This window comes from Octopus sinensis, linkage group LG18 (genome assembly GCF_006345805.1).
Source record: "Octopus sinensis linkage group LG18, ASM634580v1, whole genome shotgun sequence".
Classification (NCBI taxonomy): Eukaryota; Metazoa; Mollusca; class Cephalopoda; order Octopoda; family Octopodidae; genus Octopus; species Octopus sinensis.
The window spans coordinates 331462-354000 of record NC_043014.1 but is presented as its reverse complement, the minus strand read 5'-3'; the positions used below and the strand labels follow the sequence as shown (position 1 = coordinate 354000).

The window sequence follows — 22539 nt, the reverse complement described above, 5'->3', positions numbered from 1 at the left end:
ATAAGGCCTCTTATGACTACATACCGAATAGAATGTGTAACTGTAGGCACCATGATAAATGTCCTTTAGATAACCAATATCTGAAGAATAATCTTTTATATAAGTGCTTGGTCAAAACACCTGAGTGTGTGTTATTACATAGGTGTTACCACTTCAAAGTGCAAGACTAGATAACATAACCATACAAAAGGGAAACTGCACTTAATTGGCCAAGTTCACCTGGGATCTCTAAGAATGGATACAGACTACTTCATTTCATGTAGATAGTGCTCTTCCTAATACAGGTGGCAATGGAGGTGCTGGAAATTTTCAATGGTAAATTCAACTTAATTACAAAGAACCACAAGTTCTTAAGCCACAGTTCACATTTATTTAATAAAATATTCCTAAACTTTCCACATAAAAATCCTAAATAAACAATTTACCTAAGTTCTCTTCTTATGGATTCTCTCACCCCTACTTGATTAATCTTTAATCTAATCCTAAACTACTGCCTCTATTTTTATTCGATTAATTCAATTTAACTGTAGACCTAATATTTCTTGAATGGATTATAGAAGTTGACATTTAACTTAGAATTTTACATACTTTTAATATCCATGTAGTAGACCCCACATCTCACTCTTTTCTCTGTTTTAACCTTTATGCATATTTCCCTGCCATTGATTAGAATAGTGGAGGTACAGTAATAATTTGCTTTCCTCTCTATTCACATATTTTAAAACTTGATGACCTCTTGACCTGTCAGGGAGTGTGAATTTGGCAAGTTCATACTAAATCAAAGAAGATAATTGAACATGTCAGCTATCTATAGTCTCCAGCTACCGAATTATCAAACCTCACCTCCACCACAGTATATATTTGTTGGAAACTCTGAAAAGTCTACCAGAATAAGTTTAGGGTCAATTAATTATGCATACAAAGCAATGTAACATGTTCCTCTGGCCATCAGAAATGATGATGATGATCATCATCATCATCATCATCAGCAACAATGATCATAATCTTGAATAAAGTTAAGTAACAATATTGTCATCAATTTTTAGTGTGATTGATACATCATCCGGTACAGTGCCAAGCAAAAGAGCCCATGTGGTACCATGTGAAAGCACCCAGCACACTCTGCTGGGTGGTTGGCATTAGGAAGGGCATCCAGCCATAGAAACCATACCAAATCAGACTGGAGTCTAGTGCAGATCCCCAGCATGCCAGCTTTGATCAAACCGTCCAACTCATACCAGCATGGACAACAGATGTTAATTGATGACGACGATGATGATGATATGTATGCGTGTGAGTATACAGATGTACATGTGTGACTACCAACCAGAGGTTGAGCAGTTCATACCCTGCTACTGCCACTGTGCTGTGATCCTGGACTAAACATTACATTGCTAGTTCCAACTCTTCTTGCAGGAAATAGTTTCTATGACAACCAATGATAGATGGCCAGTTAACAGGTGACACTGACCAGCGCCAAACCTATAACAGTTTCTGGAGAAATACCTAAACATGCAGCATCACACCCAGTATTTCTAACAACATGGGGAAACGATAAACATAAATGGACATTTCTAGAATTTATAAGTTAATTACAAAGATATTAAATTAATTTTCTGAAGAAGATATTCATCAGAAGCATTTAAACTGGTTGTTTTAGTCAGAAAACATAAACTTGGCTTATTTATGGACTTTGTAACAGTTTTACTGCTGACACAAAACAATCTCTGTTGTTACTGGACTCTAGTTGTTTGTTTTTCTATAAACAAAGAAAAAGCAAAATATATAAATTTACAGATGTTAAACACAGAAGAAAGAGAGAGAGAGAGAGAGAGAGAGAGAGTGTGTGACAACAGACCGATTGATAATGTTTAACTCTCTCAGCCGTTGTGTCCAACTTTGCCCTCCACCTGGGGCTCCTCAGCAAAATCATAAATAGTTGCATACACAGCTCAAGAGTAATAATTGCAAACAAATTAATGGACAGAATCACAAAAAAAAATGGTTCAGAACCCTAACAACCCTAGGCCTATCTTTCAAGCAGCATCTTTGTTCATCTGAATTGTTACTTTCCTCATCGCTTTCGCCAGTTTCATTGTCCGAATCACTCTCATTGTCTGCAGAAGTGGAAACTCTTCACCCAAAGAATAAATACCATCAATAATTTCTTCAACTGCTAAGAGTCTGGGCCCTGTTTGTTTACCAGACAAAGCACTGGATTCCTCATACCCGTATTTCTTCACAAAGGATCCTTTTTTTCCGATTAAAGACCAAAGTAAACAACAGCTATGGAGAACATCGTTAACAATGGATCTCCAACACACTCCACTACAAAGCTGCAACATGATCGGTTGTCGGTTCCAGGGAAGTTTATCTGCTTTTTCTCTGTGTGTTGTTCGTTAGAGATTTAAGGGGAATCTGGCAGAGATTTCATTCAGGCTGTTCTCAGTATACTGGGGACATGGCATTATAGGGTTAAACAATTTGACAGCATGAGGTATATTATACAAATGACTAAGGAATACTCAACCAGTTTCATGTTTTGTCAGTAAATACTTCCACATACTATTAAAACTGATGTAAGATCCATTTTTAACTAACAACAAATGTTAAATATCTTAATATTTTGGCTGAGAGGCAGCCAAGTGTGAAGGGGTTTACAGTTGATAATTAGTTCCAGGTGAGTCTTAATCCTATAACCAAAGATATACCAACCATGACCATTCCTTCTTTACAGCTATCCAGAATATATATTATCCAATGTATCCTATCTCTGTTGAGATAGAAGCATGTGGTTGGAGAAGGATTTGGGTGCTATTTTTAGCAAGTCAAGTAATCACATATATGATTCTATTGCAGACAATGCCAACAGTCATTTGTTTTATAAAACAGCGACAACAGAAGCTGTTGACTGTGACAGAGAACAAACCACAAGACAAAACTGTTTAGCGAAGAAAGAAGTGTTCAGACCAACTGGAAATGGTTGAAATGATAAAACAGGGAGAGGGCTGCAATTCCGTCCTGATCTGATCCTATATTTTATAGAATTATTGAACAATATGAATAATGTTTGGGTTCTTTTAGAAAATTCCAGCAATGAAAGGAATGCATTTTAGGTCAGCTGTCATGAATAGCGGCTGTTGGTGGTGGAATTTCCAGCTCCACAACTCTTTTAGTTTCTGCTGCTATCAATAAACCATTAGAAATAAAAGCAAGAACACTGGTAAAACAACTACAACACTATTTATGGTGTTTACAACAGAAACATATACATACATGTGTTGTGTATTTATACTGCGTGTGTGTGTGTATTTATACACGCATATACATACATGGGTGTATCATCATCATTTAATGCCCACTGTCCATGCTGGCATGGGTTGGACGGTTTGACCAGAGCTGGCAAGCTGGAAGACTGCACCAGACTCCAGTGTGATTTGGTATGGTTACTATAACTGGATGCCCTTCCTAAAGTCAACCACTCTGAGACTGTAATGGGTGCTTTTATGTGCCACTGACATGGGTGTCATTTGTGTGACACCAGTATCTGCCATGACTAGGATTTTACTTAGCTTGATGGGTCGTCTTCTCAAACATGGCAAAGGTCTCGGTCATTCATCATTGCCCCTATGAGGCCCAACACATGAAAGATGCTTTACATATGCCACCAGCATTGGCCACCTTGCCTCTGTGAGCTCCAACGCTCGAAAGGTGCTTTTTATGTGTCACAGCATGGGTGCCAGTTACGTGTCACCAGCATGTGCCACAACTAATATAGATACAAATACACATTTGACCCATGCAAGCATGGAGAAGTGGACACTAAACAATGATTATACACACACACACACATCTACAGACATTAAGGGGGATGCACAAAAGAAAGTATGATAAGTGTAGGTGGCAATAAGAAAAGGTAGATCAAAGGGCAAGAAAGTGAAGAAATACCTTCTGCATGTCCTGTCAGCTGAACATCATCTGATCCATTGGAGTCATTTGTTTTATCTTGGCTGAAACATTCAAGTGAAATAACATTTTATTATGCATACATCTCTCTCTCGCTCTCTCTTTATATATAAAATATTGTAAAGTATTGTTTCTAGAATAAGTAGAGGATGGAGGAAGTTCAGAGAGCAAATTGCCTCTGCTGGCAACAAAAGGACTCTCTCTCAGAGCGAAAGGTAGACTGTATGATACTTGTGTGCAGACCAGCTATACTCCATGGTAGGGGGACATGGGCTCTGAATGCAGAAAACATATACTCCACTGGATGTGCAACATCAGTGCACATGTACGACAAAGTGCAAATGTATTGAGAGAAAAGTTGGGCATAAGAGGAATCAAATGTAGCATGCAAGAGAGAAGACTATGTTGGTTTGGACATGTGATACGTCTGAATGAGGGCAGCTGCATAAAGAAGTTCTGATCACTGAAAGTGGATGGGACCCACAGAAGAGGGAGACCCATGGGATGAAGTGGTAAGGACCTATCTCAGGATGTTGGGTCTCACAAGAAGAAATGACAATGGACCAAGATGTCTGGAGATATGAGGTTCTTGAGAAGACCTGCCCACATCAGCAAAACTGAGTTCTAGAAGTGCTGTATCCCACCCACATAAAAAGAAAACTTCTCACACACTCTATCACAAAAAAACAAACTGCATCTCTTTTCTTCCTCCCATTTTCACTTCTTTACTGCCCCCCCCCACTCCCCAATCCCGTCCTTTTGGTTCTGTCTCACTGTATTATTGCTATCCACTAGCACCCCCACCTCACCTGCATTCCACCCACACATAACAAGAAAACTTTCCACACGCCTACCCCCAACAAACCACTTCACATCTTTCTTCCCCACATTTCCTCCTCCTTCATACACTATGCCTACCTCTCACTCCCCAACCCTGTCCTCACAGCCCTATTTCTCTGTATCCGTAGACCCCCTCCCCACAATTCTATATACCAAGGTTTTCGCCACCCACTTCCCCTCCCCACACTCTGATCATGCTTCTTTGGCAATATCCTGCCACTTATATTATGGCCTTTGAACCTCAAGGGTATGCCCTGGCACTTCCCACCATTTATACCTCCCTCTGCCTTTACTCAACCATCCATTTTTATTCTGATCACTGTCCCTTATGAATATGCCCAGCACTTTGCCACCATTTCTATCCTGCTATCTCCCACTCTCTCTCTCTCTCTCTTTCTCCTGCACTTTCCTCAGGTTGGGTAACCAGGTATCTCCTTTGCAGCAACACACCTATTTTTGTCCTCATTCCTGATCTCTCTCTCTCTCTCTCTCTCTTTCTGGCCAAGTAACCTTGTACCTCCTCTACAGCAAGACACCTGTTTCTGTCTCTCTATAACCATTCATCATCTGACACAAGATCACCCCCTCCAATGCCCTCCTTCTCCTCTCAAAAGATGTTTGTCTTGCAGGTTACTTGGTGACCCTTTCAGTGCAGGTGCCACTTAAAAAACATCCAGTCCACACTGTAAAGTGGTTGGCATTTGGAAAGGCATCCAGCTGTGAAAACCTTGCCAAAACTGACCTCACTTGTGCCTCGTAAAAAGCACTAAGTCCAGAAACAACAATAAAAATGTGATTTGGTGGCTTGAATCAGTTGTCATTCACAATGGATCTTTTCTGCTTGGCTGCCACTTTCCAAGTTCTTTAATTTTGTTCCAATTGATTTCAAATTTGGTGTATTGATATAGTTGCATATGCTCATTATTGACATAAAATTCATTTTCACCATAAATCAATAAATAAAGAGTTAATAACTTTTAAAGATTGCAAGTTTTAGATAATTCTAGCCATTCAAAAGCCATAAACATAGGTGCCTGTTTCCATAGTAACAAGCCAATCATTGGGAACTCTCATGTATAAACTAGGAGTGTTTACAAAAAAAAACATAATTCATTTGTTTCAGTTTTCTGTTTTTAAAACTACAAAATATGTTGTTTACTCATTTTTTGCTTATTAAATGCTTAAAACACATGCTTTCATCGCAATGTTGACATTACTGTTTTGTCACCTTACAATTACAGTCACGCAGAAAACGACAGATTCCAAATCCTGTTTTCTAACTGCATAAAAATGATTAAACTTTAAACCTCTGTAACTTTTTAAAAAATTTTTTTCTGGAACAAGTGAATTATCTTCTGACACCAAATTTTAAAATTTTGAAAAAGTGCAACCAAACAGAAAAGCTCCGAAGTGACACCTGTAATATTGGTTTCGAATTTTAGCACCAGGCCAGCAATTTTTGGAGGAGGGGTAAATCAATTACATCAACCCCATTGTTCAACTGATACTTATTTTTATGTAATATTGTAGAAAGCATTATACAAAAAAGACAATGCAATCAAGTTCTGCCTTGGTGAGATCTATTCATAATTAATGCAGGATAATTAGCATTCCTGAAATTCTAGAAGAACTCCTAAGCACTTTACAGTACCAATTTCTTTCCTTGCACCTCTGAACTTTGGGATCCCCTTCCACAGTCTTTCCTCTTCAATATGACCTCCAGTCTCTTCAGTCTAATGTACATCGTCACCTTTTCACTTCTGTCTAGCGTCCATTTTATTCTAGAAGGTCTTACATTTTCAGTGGTCTAAGGACCTTGTAACAAGTGAGTGCTTAAAAAAAAAATTATTCCTTGAGATTACCATCTTTAATTACTGCTGCTGGAAATATGAAAACTTCAGTAATGTCTAAATAGAGGCCTAGAGGTAAATTATGTTAGGTTAGTGGCCCTAATTCCATGCCACACTCATAACAACATTGATGATTGTACTTTTGTAAGACATGGAACTCTTGGTTAGTAACCACCAAGAGTAATCCCGAATGGATGTTATTGTGTTTAGCCTTTTTCATACCAATTCACCTACGACCACCTTTGGTTCTGTCATATAAACTTCTCAACAGAAAGTAATCTAAATTAAAAGTTTCCATCAAAATTTCATGCTAATTAATGTTTCAAACACCAGAGCAACAATGGTGAAGATATTTGACTAAATTCTTCATTATTTTTGAAATTAAGAGACCAAACCACAGCGCACTTCAACAAACACTTCATAATGAAAGAGTTAAAATACTTAGGGTCGCAGAGACATAATAGGTAGCAATTGGTCATTCCTGCTTGCAAAAGTTGTTATTATGGATGACTGCAAAGTATCTTGGAGAAAAGGTAACAACAGGAGTTAAATGAAAGATTTGAAATAACCATTCAGATGGATTCTCAGCCAAGAATGATACATATGATCATGCCAACTCCAGAAAGTCTGGTGTAGGTCTGCATCAGCAAGATTTATATTATGGAATTAAAATCAATAAAAAGAGTAGATTTCAGACAGAGTACTTTTGGAAAAAGCTGAAAGGAGAGAAATAAACGATACAGAGCAGAGTTTTACATCTTCAAAGTCACAACCATTTTTCTTTTTTTTTTACTTTGAGGATGTAAAACTTTGCTGTGTCTCATTTATTTCTCTCTTTTCCCCTGAAGAAAGACAATCCAAAATGTTGAATTTTTCACTCCTCATAGCAAGTTCACTGAACTCTTTTTACTACCAGACACACAAAAGGAAAGATTAAGTAATGTAACTCTCCGCATTCATACACATCACAGGACCAAACCATCACAGTCTTCTCTCTTGCACACTGCATCGAATTTTTCTTCGGCCTAACTTTGCATATATATATATATATATAAATAATTGTACATGTAATAAAACACAATGTGTTTCACACTCTGGTCCTGCTGGTAGAGGGAAACTAAAATAGCAAACAGAGTGGGAATGAGTGACAGTCAGAAATGCTAAATGTAGGTTAACTGTAGTATTGTAATTAAATTGAAACTGCAAATTTCTATTGGAAAATATTTAAATTACTAATTTCACACAGACACACACACACACATGTATGTCATTATTCCATTTTATTTCAAGATTCCTTGCCAATAGAGAAAGAGCTGGGTTCTAACCTAGATCCAAGGCTCCTTCATTGGAATTTCAACATCAACAACAGGGTAGTTTTGTTTGTATGTATGTATGCAAATTTGTAAGTTTTGTATTATGTATGTCTTCTCATGCATACACTTTCATGTCTAGACATATACTTAAAAGATAAGTCTAGAAAGTTTTACAGTTCCAGTGGTTTGGATCTGTAGTCTTGGAATCAGCTTTCTCCTTTCTGGTTTTGAGAAGCCTAATTTCTCAAGATTGGTATTTAGGCAGTGTGTTACAAATCTCAGTGCCCCAAAAATTACAGGTATAAACTTGAACTTTTAATCTGGATAGAGTAACTGCAGACTTCTCAATAGTTTAGGTAGGTATTCTCTTTTTCACTGATCTTCAGCTTTATGTTAACATCCAGTGAGCAGCTGTTGTATGTATGTATGTATGTATATATGAATAGACCTGTCTTCATCATTTTCAAATATCATTCACATAACATTTATAAATTTTATATATATCTATACATATAAAGCTGAAGTTGTCTTTGTGTGTGTGGCAGGTTTGGTAGCCTTCAACTAACACTATCTCCTCCGGGACCCTGTGGCGCAAGTTGACCAAAATGGAGAGTATGATAGAAGGCTTGCTCTTCATTCCGTAGAAGAAAAAATTCAAATCGGTCCATGTTAAGACCAAAAATTATTTACATCAAAAAGGTGCTTTTTTTCTATGACAATCCCTATATTTTACAATTTTTTTTCCGGTGTGTTGCCATTTTTCAGTGTATTTCAACCAGAAAAATGTTCACTTAAAGAGAATAACAAGCTACATAATGCAAAATTTTTACTTTTCAAAAAAGATTGAAACTATGTCAAAACTTTGTTGACGCGACATTAAAGTCTGTTGTTTTAAGTGCAACTAAAAACAAACCCAAGCAACGCTGGGCTATACTACTAGTATATATATATATATATATACAGTGAAAAGGTCTCAAAATGACCGAAACCGGTACTGAAATGTTCACTATAAAATTATTTTAGCATTTTCTATTTTTGACTTGTTTTTTCATATATATATATATATATATATATATGTGTGTATTAAAAAGCTCCCAAACTATTTTAGTGTGCCAACAGATGGTAGCACATGGTTGCATGTGCAGTGAGAGCTAGCAGTGACCTTCACGAGGCAGTGTACCAAGTGACATCACTGTGTCTTCTTTGTAAGTTATGAAATGTCTTTGTGATCACATGTATGTTGTAGTCTGTGATTTTGTCATGGACAGGAAGTTGGAACAAAGAGCCAACGTGAGATTTTGTGTTAAACCTGGGAAGTCTGCTTCAGAGACATTGAGCACGTTTCGGCAAACTTATGGCAACAAGGTAATGGGTCATATGCAATGTTTTGGGTGACACAGGCAGTTGAAAAGCAAATGAATGTCTGTGGAAGACCTGCCATGAGCACCACCTCTGGAGAAGTGGAGAAAGTTCATCAGCTTGTGCATGAGGATAGTCAGAGAACAATCAACGGCACTGGTATGTCATATGGGTCCATGTAGGCAATCTGAATGTCTGAATGTCTGAATTGAACATGTGGTGTGTTTATGCCACGTTTGGCCCCCAACTGCTGACCACTGAACAGAAGGAACATCACGATGAAATCTGTTAAGATCTTCGTCAGCATGCTGCTGATGACCCATCTTTCACGTCGAGGAGCATCACTGAATTGGGTCTGTGGCACCACCCTGAGACAAAGCAGAAGTTGTCGCAATGGAAGAGTGTTTCATCTCCACAACTGAAGAAGGTACGACAGAGTAGCAGCTCAATCAAGAGCATGTTCACTGTTTGTTTTTCTTCTTTTTTTGACATCCACAGCATTGTCCATCGAGAATTCCTCTCTCTGGGCCCAGACTGTCGACTGAGAGTCCTATTCTGATGTTTTGAAGCATTTGAAAGAGGATGCTCAGCAAAAGCAACTCAATCTGTGGAGTGCAAAGAATTGGGTTCTTCACGACGACAAGGCACCCTGTCACTGAGCTCTCGTGAGTTTCTTGCCAAAGACACCAACATGGTATTGCTTACACCCCTACCCTATTCACAAGATTTAGCACCTGCTGTCTTCCATCTCAAAGATCACTGTTTTAACACCATTGTTGAGATCAAGTGTGAACCACAGCAGGTTCTTGACTCACAGAAGATGACTTCCAGGCCAGAGTCCAAAAGTGGCAGGAACACTTGGGACTGGTCTATTGCTGCACAAGGGAGCTATTTCGAAGGAGATGATGTTAAAACTTAGGTAAATAAGTTATTTTTCATTAATCATAACTAGTTTGGGAACTTTTATATATATATATATATATATATATATATATACATATTACACACACACACATGTGTATGTGTACATAAAAAATAAGTTAACACAAATTTCTTTTAAATTCTTTTTGATCTTAATCTATATGTGAGGATACGCATGAGGTTTACACCTACAAAACATACAGTAATACAGAAAACACACACACATACATAATTGGTCACCACAATAGAGAAGGCATTGATTAACCAGGTGTTATAGTAGAAAATGCTTGCTTATAATGCCAAGTAGAGGGATTGAAACCCAAAGCTGATGGTTGCAAAGTAAACCTCTGAACCACACAGCTAGAAAATCCTTTGGTGTCAGGATACAACTGCTAACCAGCATCCCAACAACAAAGATAATCAGTACAGAGGATTAAAACAATAGCTGGATCATCATTGCTGTTCAACATTAGTCTGCCATGCTGCCATGGGTCGGATGGTTTGACAGGAGCTGCACCAGGTTCCATAGTCTGTTTCGGCAGGGTTTCTACAGCCGGACACCCTTCCTAATGCCAACCACTTTACAGGGTGTACTGGGTTCTTTTTATCTGGCGCCAGCAGCAATACTTCAATGAACTTTCATATTTCCACAAGTGAAAATATTTAAGAGAAATTCAAAAGTAATTTAGCTGATGAAGGTTAATTAGATTTTCTGATTGACTTGATTGTGTGGAGAGATCAGCACTGAACAGAGATTTAGTTGAATAATTTTAAATTTAAATATACAAGATTATTAGTGAAGAAAAAAGAAACAGTAATATTTCACAAATAGAATTGTGATTGATCAGAGATCAATGGTTTCAAATAGAATCAATGACAACCTTGAATGTCGTTTCTGCTTTTGAGGATTTCTGTTGCATTTCAGACGTTAACATTTGCTTTTACATCTGTTGTGAGATCACCAAACAAGTTTTTATATTTAGTTGTAGGTGGACAGACATGGAAACATTCACAGCCATTTTAGGTTTATCCAGACCAGAGAAAAGAGATAATTTGGTGGAATTCGTGTGGCTATTGATTACTTTTAACAAGAGAAGTTTATTTTAAACATCTAATTTCCCTTGTTAAACCAGCAGATATACACATTATATTATTATATACGTCAAATACTCAGAGCAGAGTCTAGACTGATACTCTATGTCATCACTCTCAGAATTATACTGATGAAAGCTGAAAGGTAGCTACATATGTAACGGAAACTACTGATGGTCAAATAAGGCCTCTAAGTGGTTGCACAAAATTACTAGAAACAGCAGTTGAATTTCACTTAATTTTAAACAGCTTAACAAGGAAGGATACAAAAGCTAATGTGTTCCTATAAACTCTAAAGACAAATGGATGATGTCAGCTGGCAAGTCTTTGTTCATATAAATCTGCCTGATGAAGGTCGATCTTTGTGATTAAACAAGGGAGGACACATTAGAGAACTGAATCATCAGATAGCCCTAAAAATGAGGGGATTGCGACTGGAATATCTGCTTAACCAAGACATTAGACCAAACAATGTCAACTGGTGATTGTTTAGCTCCAGGTTAACTTAAATCCAGCAGACCGAAGACATTCTAACCGTGACCACTCTGCTTTTGTTCAATGTATCTAGAGTCACATAATTTGTGTTATTTTAAAACTGTAGAGTACGATTTAGGGGAGATTTGACTGCTATATTTAGCTGACTGAGCAACCGTATACAGGTTACTTAGTTCACTCCATTACTGTTGGTGAGAATAGTTAAGGAAGAGTAAAAATGGTGATGACAGTAATATTGTTATTATAATTATTAAGGTGGCCAGCTGGCAGAACCGTTAGCGCACCGGCAAAATGCTTAGCAGTATTTCATCCATCTTTACATTCTGAGTTCAAATTCCAACAAGGTCAACTTTGCCTTTCATCCTTTCAGGTTCAATCAAGTAAGTACCAGTTGAACACTGGGGTTGATGCAATCGACTTACTCCTTTTTTGAAATTGATGGCCTTGTGCCAAAATTTGAAATTATTACTATTATCATTATTATTATTATTATTATTATTATTATTGAGAGAGCAATGCATGCCAAAGTGACACTGGGGTACAAATATACAAAGCCCAACATACCCATCACAACTACCTGTCTGATAAGGGGACACCAGGTAAATGCATCAACCATATATGTGTGTGACAGTGATTTCATATCAAGATAAACAGTGCATGATCTTGCAGGTGGGCCCAGTTAGAATTTCTTTAGGGTGAGTAGCCTATCTTGCTCAAAAGGTCTCTGAATAAGATTTGTTTAAGGATGATGAATGAAACACCCATGTTTCCAGAGGTGAATTATCCAAACCCCAAAGAATTCCTTTCAACATATGGCTATGATGCTTCCCAACTACTTCTGCTCGTGATCAGAGATGCACATATCGTCAGCCACCAAGGGACAGACTGGTTAAGATCAAGCAACTGACAAGCAAATCTGATTCAGATTATTATCACCATTACTCGATTTCAAATTTTGGCACAAAGCCAAAAATTTCAGGGGAGCAGGTAAGTCAATTACATTTACTCCAGGGCTCAACAGGTGCTTTTATTAACCCTGCAAAGATAAAAGGCAAAGTCAACCTCAGGGAAATTTGAACTCAGAACGTAAAGACAAACAAAATGCCAAGTGGCATTTCATCTGTCTTCAAATTCCACTGAGATTCACTTTGCCTTTCATCTTTTCAGGGTTGATAAAATAAAAGTACCAGTTGTGCACTGGGGTTGATGTAAGTGACTTACTCCTTGTGCCAAAATTTGAAACTATTATCATTATTACTATTAGTAGTAGTAGCAGCAGAAGCAACAGCAATAGTAGTAGTAGTAGCAGCAGAAGCAACAGCAATAGTAGCAGTAGTTGTCTAGAATGTTGCTCATGACTTTGCATACGATATTAGACAGTACAAGAGCCAATTTGTAATCCTCCATTGGCCCTAAGAGGAGGGCTTGCCCTCTTCTCCGTTTTACATTGAAACCTTAGTAATGGTAAATTCCTGACATTACATACATCAACAACTGGCTACATACTGTGGTGGTGGTGGTGGTGTGGACAGAACTGTTAGTTTCTTGTGAAGAGAACACATGTAAAAGCATGTCATAAGGATAACGGACATTTAGATATTGAGAGAAATCATGGTAAAGGGACCACCACCGGTAATTGTTGGCTCAATATTGTTAGGTGAGGAAGTGAAAGATTGGAGTATCTCCAGAGGTGGTCTTTTAGAACTAGATTTAGGGGACAACAGATAATTTGTTTGATATAAATACGACTGAGAATGAGTAGGGTCAGTAAGTCTGAATAAGGATCTCTTCTAGCCTAGGGTCCTGCCTGCAAGAGCTGACCTCCTGCTTTTCTCTTTAAATGGTGAGATATGCCATCTAGTGAAACATTTACGAATTAAACAATGTCCCCACTACTTGCAGCACTTAACTGTACTTCTTTACATGTATGTGGACTGAGCTATTTAGGGACACTGTGTCATTCTGACAACAACAATCATAAATGAACCTCAGTGATGAAAGCGTTACTGTCCTTAACAGATCAAGGTCCCAGGCCACACCCCACTCTCTTACTTTGTCTCTGCTCATTCACCAATCCTTTCACACAGCGTAACAAGTGCATATTTCCATAGGACCACTACTAATGAGATTCTTTGCCCAACACAAGGGCTCTCACTAATCTACATTGTCTCTGTTCTTTTGGCTCAGGAGAGACAGTGATGGTAGGGTGCATAATGAGAGAGAAAGGTAGTGATAAATGCTTCAAGTGAGGAAGAGAGTAAGTTGAGATGGCAATAGTGAGAGTGATGAGAGGAAATGGAAGTGATGGCTAGTATAACAGGGGGCTAAATAGAGGGCTATATCAGATACCAACAGAACCAATGTAATTCCTTGTTATTCAACCTCAGGAAACTGATTTGGATGATAGCACAGGAGGGACGGAATGCGGAGAGGGCTAATGATTTACCCTGATGACATTGTTGGCACAAAGCGAATAATAGAGGGGAAGAAGGATTGATAAAGAAGCGAGTATTGGATACAGCTTGCCTCCTACTTTTTATTGCAAGCAGAGGTAAAATAGCTCCTTCAATTTTACCCAGTTTATTCATATTTTTTGGCCCCTATGCTTTCAGAATACCCACTCCCATGCCAATTAGGTCACCTAAACAATAGAAACTAATGACTTCTGGGCATCTGAGAGAATCTACTTTCCATGTGCCTTATTGTCAGAGCCATTTCACTGATAATGATAAGGACCTGTCTTCTTTCCTACTAATTAAACCTTTAACCTCTGCTAAGTTTATGGTGAGGCTTCCTCATTCCACATTTTGTTTTCATGACTCAAAGTTTTTCCCTATATCATCTACAAATTTAATAAGTTAGGCAATTTATTTTACCTTAAAAATTGTTTGATTTTAACCTTATTTTCATACTTCTTTAACCTTATTATTATAATGAAGAAGTCCATAAACATTGGGGAGTAGATTCTAGTTTTTGACGATGTACGAGTATTATCAAAACAATTGAAGAAAGTGACTTTGTGGAAATTGATTCTTGTTTGATATGTCATAATGCTTCATATTTGTAGGCCAAAAATTCCTGTCTTTTGTAAGCATTGTGGCTGGTGAAAGGATTCAGCTTCCAAAATCAACTCTTCCAACAGCAGATATTTGGAACAGATTCGGGTGGGGTTAGTCCTGATCTTAGGATTTCCCACAGCTTCTTCCACTCTTTGCACCAAAATGCTTTTGCCCTCAAAACCACAATTTTTCTAACTCGTGTGTAAGGTCCTTGCTACAGCAAATGCAGGCATCTAACCAGCTGCCCGACTTGGTCACAAGTGGCTAAATTACTTTCAACAGTGTTTGCTTTTAACAGTAGCAGCCTTGATGGTGGCAATCAGACAATCAACTGGAGGATAGAAAGCCTTTATTTTTAGAGCACAATTGTGCAGTAGGAGGGAGAAGCGCGTTACATGGAAGAGCTTAGGGTACGTAACTTGCAATGTTTCTCCAGTAGCTACCATATACTGAGCAACATCAGACAATAGTAGGAGATTTTCTCTTTGAACTCTCATACTTCTTAGCAAATCATTAAAGATTTGAGCAGGGATTGTAGCAGTTGGATCTGATTCAAATGGCAAGCATTCTATTAAGAGCATTTTCAACTGAACTAATAAATACATTAACAATTTTTTTGTCATTGATCTCACTTTCATCAACATTTAAAAATACATTTCCATCAGCCAGGCAGCTCTTACAATTCTCAACCAGATTTGCACTAAGCATATCAACATATTTTTGGCACGTAGATTGAAATGGCAGTAGCTTCTTGATAGAATCAAAGAGACTTCTCAAACTTGGATTAGTAAGCCTGTGCAAAAGAATGCCAGCTTCAAGAAATGCTTTGCTCACCATTGCACTCCAAAACGTGTTCTCAGTAAATCTAAACTGATGGGTGGCTGTTCAATTTTAATAGTCCTTTTAAGATGATGGTTTTTGCTCATTCTATGCAACTCAACAAAATGCCTTTTATTGTGTTTGCCATCAATGAGGCACAATCTGCAATGTAACTAGTTATTGGGAATCAGTACAAATTCTTTTGAGAATTTTGCTGTAAATTCAAGAGCTTTTTACCTTCTGACTTGTTTTTTGGGCTTTGGAATCTGAGTTAAGAATAAGAAAATCATAATAATCAAAATTAAAATTACTTGAAACAGGAAAAAAAGCAGCTCGATGAGGCAATGACAAAGGAACTCCACAATCAACTTCAAAAAGATGCAGCAATGCATCAGGGAAAGAAAATTATTCAATTCTATTAACCTCAGATAAAAAATTTACAAAACAGTTTGCAAATTTCAATGATACATTTGAGAAACAGGTAGAATACTGTACATTTACAGATAGAGAAAAGAGTAGCAAGGAAAAGTGATTACTTTCAATGGTAAATCTAAAGTTCCTAAATAACAGATGCAAAGAATTAAAACTGTAAATAAACTTACAATTGGATGGTAATAAATAATTCTTAAAGAGGTTTATCTCATGAATTGGAGAAAAAAATGCAAATAATCGATATCAGCAGTTGGTATCAATCACCAATAACTTAATCTCTCCCCATTGGCATTATGATTTTTCTCTCAGATTCTACCTTACAATCTGCAATATCTCCCACCTCTGATCCACAAACCTGAGAGCCATTTTAATTCTTTTGACTTCTTCCTTTGCTATTGTCTAGTTTCTTTCCTACTCCTTGATGCCCTCTTTCTTCCAGTCTTTCCAGATCCATCTCTTAGCCTTTATGACTCTAACCAAAAAACTATTCCACCACTATGTCACTCACTTTTGGGTTGGAACCTTACAAACCTGGTCCATTACTCTCAGCAGATCACCTCGTAAGTCCTTCCAGTTCTTCTCTACATCTCTCTCGTGTCGTTTACCTCAAGTAATACATCTCTGAACCTACAACAACTTGATGGTTCTTTCAATTTCTATATCCTCCTCCGTCCATTTGTCTTTTGTCTCCGGGTCCATCTGAAGTCACTAATCTCCTACATCTGTTGGGTGTACATTCTTCATCAACGATAAACTATTCCCAATCATCTCTCCATCCCTTTCCCTGGTGAGTACCAAGTCCTACCTGCACTCTTACATACAAATTAGACGAGGGCTATTATCAAGAGGGAAGAACATCAATTAGTTAAGATGCAAAAGGCCAAGGAAAGAACCATGCTAGGATTATATATATTTATATACACACACAAATATATAAATGCACGTACATATTAGCATGTTCTAGTCTAAATTTCCACCATCCCCTCTTCTCCACATCTTCTCCCATACTAAGTTCCCAACATCCCAATTCTGTCTTTACAATTCCAACCACACCTTATATACTTTAAATTCTTTACATTCCAACTCCTTACAAGCCTTATTCCTCAGAGAAATAATAAACTGAGGGCCAGAATGTCAGGTACAAGAGCAAATTCTTCATTGCAGAAACCAAGAAAAAAAAAAAAAGCTAGTGGTAATTGTCAGTCACACCCAAAGAAAAGAGGAGGTCATTTTTAAAAATGGAGTTGGTTTACACAAAGAAAAGCCTGGTCTTTGTAGGCAAGGGAGACAACTATGGATGTGTTTTAGTCTATTAGACCTCATCAGCAAGCTTATTCAATCAGTATAATTTGCAAAATTAAAATCCTCTGCAAGCTGCCTCTATCTTCTTTGTGTGTGACTTTGTAGTGGTCTGGGTGTCCTTCCCTACTTGGCAACTCTTGCTCTCACCTCTTCACATTCTTAGAGAAAAACTATTTACACCTTACTACCTTCTCAATTATTGCACCTGTATAGGCCAGGGGTATTGATAGGACTGAATCCAAATATCCAGTCTTTAGCGACTCGTATCACAGGCCACAAATTCAGAAGTCAGTCATTTAAATCAACCTCAGTACTTAACAGCAACTTTATTTTACTAGCCCTGGAAGAATGAAAGGCAAAGGTGATCTCAGTAGTATTTGAACTCAGGAATTAAAGAGTTGAAACAAATATCACAAGACATTTTGTGTGACACTGATTTTACCATCTTGGGACAGTTCTCAGAATGGTTTTGAATTTGAGCAGAAAGCCAGGAATTTGGAGGGTAGGGGATTAGTTGATAGGATGGCGCCCCAATATATGACAGGTATTTTCTCAACCCCAACAGGAATAAATATTACATAATGTTTTTTCTTACACTAACAATTCTGCCGGCTGGATACCATTCTGTGACTGTTTTAAGAATGAAAATACTGATTTCTAAAACAGGACAAGGTCTCAGTGTGTGTCCGTGTGTCCAGATGTCCAACTGAGCCTGGAGACACTCAACCAACACTTGAAATGGCAACTTCACAATACTGTTCCTATTGTTGTTTAAGCCGAGGTCATCACCATTTCTTATTCTTTTATTCAGAAACAGTAAATCTTGGTCTACATTCTTTGAGGTTTCATTATTTTGCCAACTACAGTAAGGAGTGATTTGAGTTAGATTTGGATCCTATTTTTAGGTGCAGACATAGCTGTGTATTTAGTCCCTTGGGTAAGTGCCTTCTACTATAGTCCAGGGCCAAACAAAGCTTTGTAAAAAAAATTTAGCATGTGGAAATTGAGAGAAGCCCATTGTGTTTGTGTATGTACACTTGTGCATCCTGTGATAATTGTAAATAAGAGTCACCATCACACAAGCAGTGTCCTTTGTTTCCAATCTTCTGTATAAAACATATCCAGCCTTGGAGAAATACTATCTTAACTGGAAACAAGTGATGGTTGACACCAGGAAGGGCATCCAGCCATAGGAAATCTGCCTCCACAAATTCTGTTTGATCCACATAAGCAAGAGAAAGTAAATGTTAAAGCAATGATGATGATAACTGCATGAGTTGAAGCAAGAACAAAGAAGCTTGTGAGAGTTAAGTGTAAATACATGAGGGACACAAGGCTGTGCTGACGGCAGGAGATGAACCTGTAACTCTTCTGTGGATGGTGACTGCCACACTCAGTGTGACCAGCTACCATCTCAGTAAAAAGTTATTCCTTTTAATGAAGGTCGGACAATCTACTTATAATTGCTCTACTACTACTACTGATGAAGGCTTGATCAGATGCTTATGAAACTTGCCTTACTGAGGTACTGGGTTCAATTCCACTGCATGGCAGTCCTTTACCCAAGCTTCATGATGGAAAATGCAATGTCCCATCAGATGGGTTGCATCAAATATCCAGTTTTGTCGCACAAATTCTCTATCTGTGGAATACTCAGCTACTCATATGCTAATTCAACAATGAAGTAGTTTAATGGATCAAGTGAGATCCATCTACTTTTCACTACTACTACTACCACCACTGCTATTACTAAGGACAGGTCTTGGCTATTAGACATTGTGATTTCATTTCATTTTCACAGTTAATGTCTTCCGGAAAGGCATGAACTCCATGCCGTCTCAATCCTCACTTTTATGTGTTGAAGATCTTGTACTAAAATACTATAAAATATTTAGTTTCTCCTCCTCAATTCTGAGTTCAAATCCTGTTGAAGCAGTCAAACGCCAGAAATATACTAGTTGTAGCAACCGTGTTAGTTTGGTATTTAGTCCAACTAATACTGGGTCACATTATTGTTGTTTTGCTGTAGATCAACCGCCACCCATCAGTCCTATAAGCAAACACAATCTGTGGCCATTCCGTCATTTTTTTTTTTTTTGAGGGTATCTAAGAAGTCTTCATTTAAGTCTGTAAGGTGCGATGTCAGGGAGGTATAGCTGTTATTTTTAGCAGGCCAAGTGACGACGTAGAGACATTCACATTGGCTCACGACGGCGTGGTGGTCCAGGCTGCAATCAAAGAACCGAGATCGACACACGGCAGTGACGATGACATCATCGAAGTCCTTGGGAAACACATGAATGTCACAACACAGAGTAAAAAAAGATGACATGCGTTATGAACTAGAATTCCTTTTGCATCTAATTAAAAAGCGACTAACACTGCTATACATATGACCTAGAAAGGCATGACCATCACAAATCTAAAGAACAGGTGAAACAACGAAGACCAAGTAACCGCGACCAGACTTAATAACGTAATAAGGAAGGAGAGGGGAGTAATTAATTTCATTGAATTAATTGGAAGACTTGGCTTAATTGGAGGGAAGCACTGCTTACAAGACGATGCCGGCAATTCTCGTCAAGACATCGTACAACGATTCCCTTTGCCCTCGGGGCTCCAAACATCAGACATAATGTGTGTGTGTAGGGACGGATGGATAATATGTATAATGTGTGGGTGTCCTGAACTTATTGTATGGATGTGGTTAATATTTAAATAGATGTTCTATTAGCATAGAATTAATAACAAAAAAAACCCAAAACTCTGCAACGATTGCTGATTCAAGACCAGACAAATGTAAATGTGATAGCAGTGTATGTATTAACACATATACACATAGATGTATATCTATATACATGTATACGCACACACGCTATATATATATATATATATATATATATATATATATATATATATATATATGCGTGTGTACATATGAGGCTGTCATCGTTTGTCACAAATCTGACAGGATGTTTCTTTTTTAATCTTTGGTAATAAGGGGTCCATGGCTTTACAAGTCTGCTGTACAAATATGTAAAGGAGGATATTCCGGGATGGAAGGATTGGTGATGTTAATTAATGCAGGGGCGGAGGGTGTTGGACTCAATACCGGTGAGAGGGTGCGAGTAGAGATGGCACCAGACGAGTCAGCTGTAAGGAGTAGAGGACATTGTAGTGGGAGTAGATGAGAAGACAGCAGGTCTGTCTGTGGGATCAGAAATTGATAGAAGAGGGTAACGGTGAGGGGGAACTTTATGTCAATGGTAGAGGTGGGGAGGAGACCTTTCTTTGGATGTAGCTGGGGGGGGGGGCAGAGTTCTCCGATAAGTATGAGTGTGTATACGAATGTAGGTTTATATCAATGTAATTTATGTGTGTATATATAAATATTTACACACACACGCACGAGTGGAATAAAATAATTCAACCTACGATCGTTTTATTACTTATTAGAACCAAAACGATGTGTGTGTGTGAAGTAGTAGAATAATGGTCGTAATAAATGTAATTTTTGCTGCCTTCTTTTGTAATAACAATAATAGGAATAACTTGGATGACATGTTCATCAGCAATGAAGAGCGGAAACGTGAAACACCGATATTAATAGCTGCATCCATGCGCGCGAGGATGTGTATACATATGTAGATATTCACCGGGACTTCCCTTCTTTTTATGAATCCGCTCAAGTCCAAACACAAGACATTATTATAAATATATTATATAATGGTTCCCTTTACCTTTTGTCACTGAAGATCAGTATCTATTGTCATGTATGTATATATTTTATACAATCATGTATTAGTATTGTGTTTATTAGATTATATTATACATTATTATAACGACCGACCTAGAAAAGGAAAGGTCGACAAAGTGGAGGACCAGAAGTGGAAAGACACAGAAATAAAGATGACAAGTTGACAACAGTTTTTATGAAGACTTTTACAAGAGCCGAGTGAAGAAGAGAAAAGAAACCGACGAAAGCGAGCGGAAAAACCCCAAGCTGAGCAGATATGAGAGGGAAGGAAATATTTGCTGGTGAGGATTGTTGTGTGTGTTGATAAAAGTGGAAGAAGAATATCTGGGGCTGTTTTTTGTGTTTTTTGTGTGTGTGAGGCGGAAATGGCGACATTTGTTCGACGTTTGCAAAGAATCTGTATCTGTGTGTGATGGTGACGAGTGAGAATAACTGCGTGACGGAGCACTTACCTTGATTCCAGGGCCTGATCCAGACTATCCATGTGGGGAGAATATGAGTGTCGGAGGTGGTGTGTTGTTTTTTGAATTTGCCAGGAAATAATGAAAGTTTGATCACGGGGCCAAACAACAGGTCATGTGAGAGAGGAACATGTGACAGGGAGGAGGAGGAGGAAGGAGGAAAGGGTGGGAGGAGGAGAACGACGGTAATGGCCGACCTAGAGACACACACGACGACTACTATTCAGTCAAATATCGTCGATTACATCAGAAATACTCGGCAAATTAAGCGAGTGACTACTACAATCAACAACAACTGATCGGCCTTTCATAAATCGGTTCTTTCCTTCCGTTTTTCTTTTGTATTCGAGAAGATTTTTTTGTGCAAAAAGATGCCCACTGGATACTCTCGACGACGATGGCAGCCTTTTGCTAATTTGTTTTTCTTCTTCCTCTGTGATATATTTATGACGCTCGTTGTCTTCTCTTGTATTTAATAATTCAACACTGTTTTGTATATATACTCGTCTATGTGAATATAGAGATATTTGTGTGTATAAATGTATCTTCGTCGTTGTTGCGTTTAGTTTACAAATGGCCGCCTTCGCTTTCCAATATGTCGTCTTCATGTGTAACTGTGTGTGTGTGTGTGACTTAATGTGTAACTGTGTGTGTGTGACTGTTGCGACTATGTGTATCTCAGTGTTGGAGGGGGAAGAGTGATAGGCAGAGGAAGAACTCTTCATTTTTTTTTAGCCGCAGTAGAGGGCAGAGGGGACATTTTAGAGAAAGGGGGAGGGGCTATGGTGGTAGGAGGAACTAACGTTTGATGTTGAGAGAGAATTATATGGAAGATAAGAGGGGGATTTTCCATCTGCAACACACATGCGTATC

The 22539-nt window shown here is 38.1% G+C and overlaps 1 protein-coding gene across 1 annotated transcript in view; it reads right to left on the bottom strand.

The window, feature by feature from the left end:
- LOC115221455 (upstream stimulatory factor 2) overlaps nt 1-22305 on the bottom strand; it is a 30089-nt gene extending 7784 nt beyond the window's left edge. Inside the window, exons 1-2 of the mRNA XM_029791640.2 lie at nt 21658-22305; nt 3949-4010 (exon numbers count right to left, since the gene is read on the bottom strand). Coding sequence (XP_029647500.1) covers nt 3949-4010; nt 21658-21689 — 94 coding nt within the window. The 5' untranslated portion in view covers nt 21690-22305. The remainder of the gene's footprint in view (nt 1-3948; nt 4011-21657) is intronic.
- Nucleotides 22306-22539: the final 234 nt, after the last annotated feature.